Source organism: Mercenaria mercenaria, chromosome 1, assembly GCF_021730395.1.
Source record: "Mercenaria mercenaria strain notata chromosome 1, MADL_Memer_1, whole genome shotgun sequence".
Classification (NCBI taxonomy): Eukaryota; Metazoa; Mollusca; class Bivalvia; order Venerida; family Veneridae; genus Mercenaria; species Mercenaria mercenaria.
Window position 1 is genome coordinate 6,348,812 of NC_069361.1, and position 10,080 is coordinate 6,358,891.

A 10,080-nucleotide genomic window follows, 5' to 3' on the forward strand; every position below is an offset into this window, starting at 1 on the left:
TCCGTCCGTACATCACACTTCATTTCCGAGCAATAACTGGAGAACCATTTGACCTAGAACCTTCAAACTTCATAGGGTTGTAGGGCTGCTGGAGTAGACGACCCCTATTGTTTTTGGGGTCACTCCGTCAAAGGTCAAGGTCACAGGGGCCTGAACATTGAAAACCATTTCCGATCAATAACTAGAGAACCACTTGACCCATAATGTTGAAACTTCATTGGATGATTGGTCATGAAGAGTAGATGACCCCTATTGATTTTGGGGTCACTCCGTCAAAGGTCAAGGTCACAGGGGCCTGAACATTGAAACCATTTCCGATCAATAACTTGAGTACCACTTGACCCAGAATGTTGAAGCTTCATAGGATGATTGTACATGCATAGTAGATGACCCCTTTCGATTTTGGGGTCACTCCGTTAAAGGTCAAGGTCACAGGGGCCTGAACATTGAAAACCATTTCCAGTCAGTAACTTGAGAACCACTTGACCCAGAATGTCAAAACTTAATAGGATGATTGTTCATGAATAGTAGATGACCTCTAACGATTTTGGGGTCACTCCGTTTAAAGTCAAGGTCACAGGAGCCTGAACATGGAAAACCGTTTCCAATCAATAACTTGAGAACCTCTCGACACAGAATGTTGAAACTTCATAGGATGATTGTTCATGCAGAGTAAATGACCCCTATTGTTTTTGGGGTCACACCGTTAAAGGTCAAGGTCACAGGGGCCTGAACATTGATAACCAGTTCCGATCAATAACTTGAGAACCTCTTGATCCAGAATGTTGAAACTTCATAGGATGATTGAACATGCAGAGAAGATGACCCCTATGGATTTTGGGGTCACTCTGTTAAAGGTCAAGGGCTCAGGTGCCTGAACATGGAAAACAATTTCCGATCAATAACTTGAGAACCGCTTGACCCAGAATGTTGAAACTTCATAGGGTGATTAAACATGCAGAATAGATGACCCCTATTGATTTTGAGGTCAGTCTATTTAAGGTCAAGGTCACAGGGGCCTGGTCATGTAAAATCATTTCTGGAAAATAACTTGAGAACCACTTGACCTAGAATGTTGAAACTTAATAGGATGATTGGACATGCAGAGTAGATGACCCCTATTTATTTTGGGGTCACTTGATCAAAGGTCAAGGTAACAGGAGCCTGAACAGTGACTTGAGAACCACTAGGCCAAGAGTGTTGAAATTTAGCGGGATGACTGGACATGCCAAATAGATGATCCCTATTGCAGCCAACCATCAGTGTCTCTTTGACTTTCGCTCCTGACCCCTATTGACTTCTTGCCTATAGGACTTTGATTGGGGGAGACATGCGCTTTTTTATAAAAGCAATTTCTAGTTTAAAATAATGATTGATTACAATGGAAAAATGATTTGAACATAAAAACTGTAACTCTGTCTGGACAAATTGAAAGATGACTTAGAGGAACTGAACAATACAAGTAGTAAATTCATTTCTACTAAAGTTGCTTGGGATAAATGCATTTTACTGTGGGCTTAACAGGAAAATATTTAAGCGTCGCCACTTTGATTTAATATTAGAATATTCGACACATGTTAAAGACACAAGAATAAGTTAGGAATTGACAAGTTAAGAATAAGGTTTTAAAATCTATTATAATCATTCACATATAAACAAACATTCATAACGACTGTTTTGATACTAAAACACTCACAAAATATTATTTCATACACATTCTGCAGTTTCGTAATATTGTAAGGAAATCACACTTTGCATAAGACTCTATCCCAAATAATTCAATAAATTCCAGTATATTCATAGGCAAGTACAATTCTCACAGGACTCCAGTTCTAATTTATTATACAATATCTATTCCTAAAATGAGCTCTAAATGTCCAGATAATTGCCTTTCCAAAAAGATCTGGTACATTCAAAAAAACTAAATAACTTATAAGCCCATCTGTACAAACAAACACCAGAAATGCTGCAATTTGACTGGTCAAAGAACATTTTCACAGATTGCTGATATGCAGAACTTTTCTGGTTATTTGCAGGAAATTAATGTCCTTTGCAACCAAATGCATAAACATAAATTAGAAGAAAAGCTTACAGGTTATCAGTATATTTCTACAAATATACTTAGTGGTTAATCACATTTGAGCAACTTTTATGACATTTTTTAGTTTTCATATATTCTGAAATATTTAAGGAGTAGAAAGACCCATTACAAAGAGTTAGATCCCTATTGAAAATGTATATTTTATTATTTATTATGAAATTTCTTTAATGTAAACGTTTTAAAAATTATTTATTATTATACCCATATTTATTTAGCGCCCTTTTTCACGATTACCAATTTCAAAGGTGCTTTACAGAGAGAGAGAGAGAGAGAGAGAGAGAGAGAGAGAGAGAGAGAGAGAGAGAGATGTCCTATTAGATAAGGCCTGTCCAGCTAATTTAGCCTAGCTCTTTGCGAATATACAGTTCTTAACGTACCCGGTGTATTGCTAACGTACTGGAGAAAAGTCCTTGTCACACGTTTAGATGAATTGATCTGTACAGCTTCAACTTAACTTGTACTTTATTTAATGAGATACAACACTCTGACTGTGTTTGCCAAAAGTTTACAGATGTGAAGTCCTGCTGCATTATTCCTTCCCCTTATTTTCAAGGACGACATATAACAGTTTAAAGCATCATCAGGTTTGTTCTGTTGTTCCAAACATTGTCCTAGAAGATTTAAAGCTGCTTCCCTATGGCCAAGATTTGCTTCCTTTTCAATAGCCATCCTTAGGTTGTCGAGTGCGCGCTGTTGATCCTATGTTCTCTGCAGAGACCCATAGGTTTTGTATTGTAAAAAATACATGAAAGGCAGGGCATCTACGACAGCCCAGTCCATCCAGTTCTCACTTTCCTCTCTTTCAAGTAGTTCCTCTTGAGTAGAGCGGAACATTTCATACTGAAGTTCTAGTGGAACGCATTGTATTTCATATGGCAAATATCTCACGCAGAAAGCTACTATTTCCCTGATTGATTCTTCATCTCCGTCATAGCAGGCTGTACAGAAGCTTTCACTGAACGCAGGTATGAAATGTTTGTAGCATCCACACATAGGTTCAACAACTGCTGTGTTGTACTGATTTTCAATGTCCCTAAGCACTAATGCTGCTCTTTCCATATCCCCAGTGCAGTAGAACACAGAGGCGTATTTGAGTTTGCTGGATGCGACATCAGAATTGAATCCTGCCAAAATACAAGCAAGTGCTTGGGGAGATACAGTTTTGAAGTGTTGAATATTGTATGATGCCAACAATGACCCCAATAATGCACAGTGCAGAGGCACTAGTAATCTGCATGCTGCTTTTTCCATATCTTCTTTAGTGTAACTTGCTGCCTTACATACGTTCTCGAGTAAAAATTGCAGTCCTCCTTCAAAACCTACCTGCGCTACGATATCTAAGGCAGAAGTATGCCAGTTGAAGATAGAGAGAGCAGTATCTCTTATCAAAGCGCCTGCAATAAGCCTTTTGGTTTTAACTGAATCGTCCAAATCGTTTTGAACTTGATGTATAATGTTCAGTTTATTCTGCATGCGTTGGCCAGTTCCATCTATCTGAATCCCAAGAAGTATTCTCCCGCAGTCTTGTATCACGTTTGACATCAGTCGAAGCAAATTACCTTTAGTTTCAACCGAATATCTTCCAGCCATCAGGTTGTTTTCATTTACAATGAATTGCGGACAGTTTTCAGACGATAAGCATTCAAACAATGTACGTAAACAGTACGATAAACAGTTTAAAATGTTACTCTCCCGCCATATATTTGAGTACTTACACTTTATACAGTGCAGTAAAACTGTTTTGCACATGTAACTTGAAATGGAACCTTCGTAGCGAGAATTGATGTAAGTTTTAATAATCATTTTCATTAAGACATAACATCTTACTTGAGTTATATTTAAGTTTAGCATCAAATGTCTTTCTGCAATACCCGCAGAGATCCTCCATTCAAACTCTACATTTTCACCGACCTTACTGCCTACAGCTACAACAAAGCATCTGCAGTGTTCTGCATGTTTTTTCATTTCTACTGTCGGCCATCCTAATTCTTGATGGTCTAGCCATTTTCTAAACGCTTGTGGGCACGATCGGCAGGGGAAAGCAAGAACCGTGTCCGTATCGAGTGAATCAGTTCCACCTTGCCTTGGTATTGATGGGCCTTGCCGACATTCGCCTTCGGGAAGAACTGTGTCAAGGAATGTGTTCTTGTATAATATCCTCCCATGTGTATCTGCTACAGCGATATGCTCGTGTTCCGCAGTATCCGGGAGTGGTACCCAAGGTTTAAGACACTGTAGAAAGCAATACCCAGGCGAGGATGCTGCATCTTGGATCATCATTAGATTATGTGAACCTGGGATCCATTCGCTCCAGTCCTGGATCACGTTGTGATCCTCTAAACAGACAAGAGTATCCATGTCTGACATAAGCCCTGTTGTTGCCGTGCCTTCACACTGACTTCCCAAATAATAATAGGAATGTTGGTCATCGGTTAGTCTACTGATGATCAGTGCAATGTTTTCTTCTATTAATTTTGCTCTCCGCCTTTTCTTCACTATTCTTTCGGTAACGCCGATGTCATCAAGAGTTTGAGACAACCGCAGTGATATATTGCGGTAGTAAGAAGGGACACGGAACATCCTTCCTGAAATATATTTATCAGTTTGCTTAAGCCCTCTTCTCTGTTTTAATGAGATGATAAGATGAAATCCTATCAAAATTTATCAAAATTGTATTCTAGTAATCTCAATTTTATCCATTTCAAAAGCGTGAAGGTCAAAGTTTCAAAGTCATATTCTGTCCATTTTCAGAAATTAAAAATCTGTAGAAGCGCTGTATGATTTTCATGAATAATTCAAAATGGCAGGTTATACCAGGGGAAGTTTTGTATTAATCTAATATTCTCTACTTCACATCTCAACTTCTATCAAAACCAAATAAATCAGTAAATATTCAACATTTTTTAAAACCTGGTTTACTTTACTGCAATGTGTTCTACTTTCGAGCTAAATCCAATGTTTCTTTTGCTACATTTGTATTTTTATTCAAATCGCATACCCCTTTTGTTAGACATAACTAACTTTAAAAGTAAGTTAATATGGACATAGCTCAATGTAGGAGTAAACTTAACAATAATTGGAATGGCTAAGAGGAGATAGATCATTCTTATAATAAGCAATTTTGAATATACGAGGCCAAAACTTCTTATAGTTAAGTTCATACAAATATATTTAGTTCTGTTGTGATGAAAGCTTATTAAGCTTATTTAAACCACTCTCGAGTCCGCTTCCTGGAAAATACCAGTACTGGTGTCATATGAGAAGGCGTGGTCGTGACCCCAGCGGGGCTCGAACCCACGAACCCCGGGTTGAGTGGCCGACACCTTACTCACTAGCCCACTGCTCCTCTTCTTTATGAGATTTACATATACCATCTCGGTATATGGCATTTAGAGCACTTTAAGAGTAAGGCGATTTTTTTTCTTCTCTATAGTATCCGTGATATTACTGTATACGAAAACGAGTCAAACATCGCAGTGTCTTTTAACATGTTGAACAAAATCATTCTACATTTTGCATCTCTTTGCTACTGACCAAGTTCTTTCCAGATTTATAGTTCTATCCAGATCAATAATTGCCCAGCTTTCGGGATGACAACTAACCCTGTCTACCCATCAGAAATTGATAAATGTATACATTTTCTGAATAACAATAGAGATTTTTAACGAAATCATGGTAAATATAAAACATATTTATCGCTTACCTGGTAATATGCTCTCAAAGACAGAGGACGCCACAATATCAATCTCATGCAGGTATTTGTTCTAAATATCTTCTTGTTTCGGTTTCGCATAGATAAAACTTTATCAGGTATCGTAAATTGATCAATCACGGGGAGAATATTCTTTTTGTAGCAGTAATACACACTAAAACTTTGACGAGGTAGCCTTTTATGCACCGAGTGTATTCAAGCTCAAACAAAGTCTGCATGAGAATGATGCATTCAGTAGCAAAGTAGAGGTCGGTCAAAGCTGTACGTAGCTTATGATTGTAATGTTATTATGTTTACCGGCAACAAATAAAATATTGAACTGGACTGAATGGAGAGATGGAATGCCCATATGGGAATTGATTTCATTCTTTTGCTAATAGCATTCGTGCTTTGCTTTCAGTTATGAATTATGCAGTAGAAACTATGAATGATAAAAACATTGCTAAACAAGTGGTTCCATACATTTTCATTTGAAATATATCCACATTTATATCTTAGAAATATTTTCAGTGCAGCAATAATATTATATCCAGATGCTTTTATGAGTCTAAACAGATATGCGTTAAAACAGTAACTATATATTGCGGACTCCTTTTACTTTTTCTATGCAGTTCTAAACAGGTCTGGCCTCTTGATAACACGTTGAATGATTTAGAAGTTGATCTGTTATAGACTGTACAGGAATGAATATTTTAGATTTTGAAAATGTTTGGTTGTGATTGATTGAAAAAGTAGGGTTAACACTAAAGGGTTGATATAACAGTTGCAACATCTGTAATCTAAAAATAATAACATTGAGCTTTTAAGAATAGCGAACGTTTGTACATATGGAAATATACATTTTTCTTTATTACGGCATATACAGGTAAAGGAGACATTACGTTTATGTGAAAAAAATTAGAAGAAAATAAGTTAAGTAACACAACTGTGTTCCAATACTTTAGGTGCCCTATCACAACTATGTTCGTTATTTGCTGTTCGTTCCATATACCCAGCAAACACACAACGTTAAGACAACGTTGTGATTTAGTTGTATGTTAGTTGTGTTATTTTACAACGTTGTGACAACGTTGTAACAACGTTGAGAACTATTCAAAGTAGTGATTTGAAATGTATAGGAGAAAGCCCTATGCAAGCAATGTGTGAATGTACTGAAAAGACCCTATAAAAAGACACACTGAGTTTTTATCTGAATCTTGTAAAATCTACAACGTTAGTACAACGTTGTGCAAACGTTGGGCTACAACGTTGTGTACGTAACAGTGCTGAACGTTGTCAAAACGTTTGTTAAGTAACGTTGTCACAACGTTTTACTCAAGTTTGAATCACAACGTTGGTTAAGGTAACGTTATATTAACGTTTTTACAATGTTGCCAATTTTCAGTGAAAGAGTAGTTATGAAAGTATATTCAAAACTGACAGTTGCCTAGAAAAGCCTGCCTACTATGGAGCTACCGAGGTCGCCTGCTCAGCAGCTGTCAACTGCCTCATACACAAACTGCTTTGCTACTCCCTATATACTAATTTTTTCGCTCGATTGTGAAAAATAAAGCTTTGAGTCCGTATCCGGGAAAACCTTCGTTGGAATGGCGTTTAATGAGGACGTTAACTGTCATGACCCATTATAAGGGTTCAAACCCACGTCTCCGTGGTAAGCAGCCGGCACCTTGTCTCCAACACCACCACTCCCCCTTTTGCCGCAAAACATTGCCAATTATATAGGTAATTTGTACAGCATATGCTGTAGCAGGTCTAGAATTTTCTCCTTTTTTTATAGATATTCTGTAAATATATGTACAATCCATATAAAGTCCAGAAGATTTTTCAGTATAAATTTATATAGACTGGTTGTATGAGATCTGTTAAAAATTTCAATTTAATCATAACTGCAAGTTAAAAAGAAATTTTTTACTCATTACATTAGCATGTAGATCTAGATTAAAAACATAGAAATTATTTTATACAGATGGATCACTTTATTTTTTTCACATTTCCAAAAATTCAAAGTTGTCAATATTGACAGAAAATCCCACAAAGAAACCTTCATATGCATTTCTAAGTTTTTAAACCCTGCAGTTTTGACTAAACTGTAATTCAGATATCGATACATGAATCAAATACACCAAATCTTTAATTAAATTTATTGACCGAAAGATGTTTAAATTTTCGGATAGAATTGAGCTTCTTCTAAAGAGCAGTTCAGCTCAAAGGAGAAATATACTGTACAAGTTCCCGAATATTACTACGGAGTGTCAATTTTTAGAAGAATATGCCCCCGGCCCCCCACCCCACCCCCGCCCTATCATACCTGGGACCTACGCTTAAGCAAATTATGTATTTATGAGGGTACATCAGAAATACTGATGACCTGAACTTCAAACTTCTGAAAAATAAGCTTGTTTCTTGAAATAAATTAGGTTATTTTAGTGTCAATATTTTGTTGTTGTTGTTGTTGTTGTAGTATTTCATTATGTAAAGCTGACTTCGTAGCGATAGGTTCGAATCTATATTTTGCATTTATAATTTCGTTTATTTTAATTTAAGTTGTCGAATATACTGTAATATCATTGAACTTAAATATTTTTTCGTAAATTTACTTTGAGTATCTCCTTCTTAAAAAGAAACGTTAATTCGGATATACTGAGACCTGAATATCTGCATGCGCGCCGATGTTTACAAAAGGAATGTCCAGTATTTTTGGTGTCTTTCGGTGATACTTTTACACATTAGAACAACTGAATAAAATCTCCTTTCAATTAACTATCGATATATCTGGTAATTTACGTAAGACTGAGTAAGTACATAAAATTACTCTGATCTATCTTGATAATTCTTAAATTCATTTTGGCGCAAATTTAAGTTATCCCAAGATTTGGGCCAAGTCAAGATTTTGTTGCAGATCAAATAACCTACATATGTGTTCGTTAACAGCAACATGAAATTTATTCAGTAAAAACCCTAAAGTATAGTTTCTGTAAAGAAAAAAAAAAGAATGCAAATTGCTGCCCTACCCCACCGACTTCTGTTAAACAAGAAACTTTCCATATAATATTCAGCACTGGTAAAGGTAAGTTTTATTTACCGTCGCTTGGTGAAACAATTAACATAAGCTCTCTAGAGCTTTTCTGCGACCCTATATTAAGAACAGTTAAAACCAATTATACCTCACCCCCTGCAATTTGCTGGTACCCATTTACAGCTGGGTCGACAGAGGCAATCGTGATAAAAGTGCCTTGCCCAAGGACACACCGCAGTGGGAGTAGCCAGGATTCGAACCAGGGGCCTTCACTTCCGTAGGAAAGCATCTTAGCCCTTTCGACCAATGCGTCCGCAACTATTTAATTTCTGTTTCGAAGTCTTTCAGTGCTTTCACCGGATCTACTTTTCAGATTATATTTACAGCACAACAGCACAATGTTTTTTTATCTACAGACAATAAAATAAATATTGATTTGATTTGTTAAGTGCTGTGTGGCGGCCATAAAAAAGTTGCCCCAACTTCATTTCAGTGCTGATATATTTTCAGGTCCTTTGGGATCATTGATTTCAACTCATTTACTGATTTAGATTTGAAGATTGAATACTGCTTAAGCTGGTGATAGGGGGCGTGGGCAGTGTTGCATTATCCATAACTGCTCATGAACAGACTCAATCAAACTGAGTCTGCAATTTTCACTGTTTGTTAAAATTGTTTTTTTCTCGGTGCTTCCAAGGGATCTACTTTCAGATTATATTTTTATTTTTAACTATTTAAGTATTAAATCAGAGCTTCAGATAAGCTGCGTACTTATGAAAATAAATTTTCAGAAAACCTGATTGAATTAATAAAATTAACAAACAAGGATGTGTCTAGCCGTCCGGGTTTCCGAATGCCTAGTCTGAGATTTAGCCGATCTGAGATCCCTTTACCAGACGGCTAGCAAATCCTCAAGGATTTTCTAAACCATCGCGTAATAGATTTCCTAATGAATAAGTAATGATACCAGTTATTTACTGAAAAAATATAGATGTCGATACTCGTCTACAAACAAAACTTTTGTGGAATACATACTACAGATTTACTTTAATCGTGCATGTAGATACGAAGACTTGCATGTCAGTACTAAGGTCATATTATAGACTCATTCTAGTGTTGAAATCTAAGTCCGGTTTCTTTGTAAATCTTCAGGCCTTTTTACATGGAGAGGGGGGCGAATACCTTAAAGGTATGATCCTCATGCCAAGTGGGACAGGAGAGGTCATACAAATGCATGTAAATACCGAAACT

At 36.7% G+C, this 10,080-nt stretch overlaps 1 protein-coding gene across 1 annotated transcript; it reads right to left on the bottom strand.

The window, feature by feature from the left end:
- Nucleotides 1-1,650: 1,650 nt before the first annotated feature.
- Nucleotides 1,651-5,952, bottom strand: LOC123545080 (uncharacterized). Its single transcript, XM_045331358.2, has 2 exons — nucleotides 5,805-5,952; nucleotides 1,651-4,686 (listed from the first exon to the last, which is right to left on the bottom strand). Exon 2 carries the CDS (start codon nucleotides 4,679-4,681, stop codon nucleotides 2,801-2,803), a length of 1,881 nt encoding a protein of 626 aa, XP_045187293.2. The 5' UTR covers nucleotides 4,682-4,686; nucleotides 5,805-5,952; the 3' UTR covers nucleotides 1,651-2,800.
- Between the last annotated feature and the right edge of the window lie 4,128 nt (nucleotides 5,953-10,080).

What these genes read in the sequence shown, in the direction of transcription:
- LOC123545080 (XM_045331358.2), bottom strand. Translation starts at nt 4,681, where the DNA reads ATGTTCCGTGTCCCTTCTTACTACCGCAATATATCACTGCGGTTGTCT.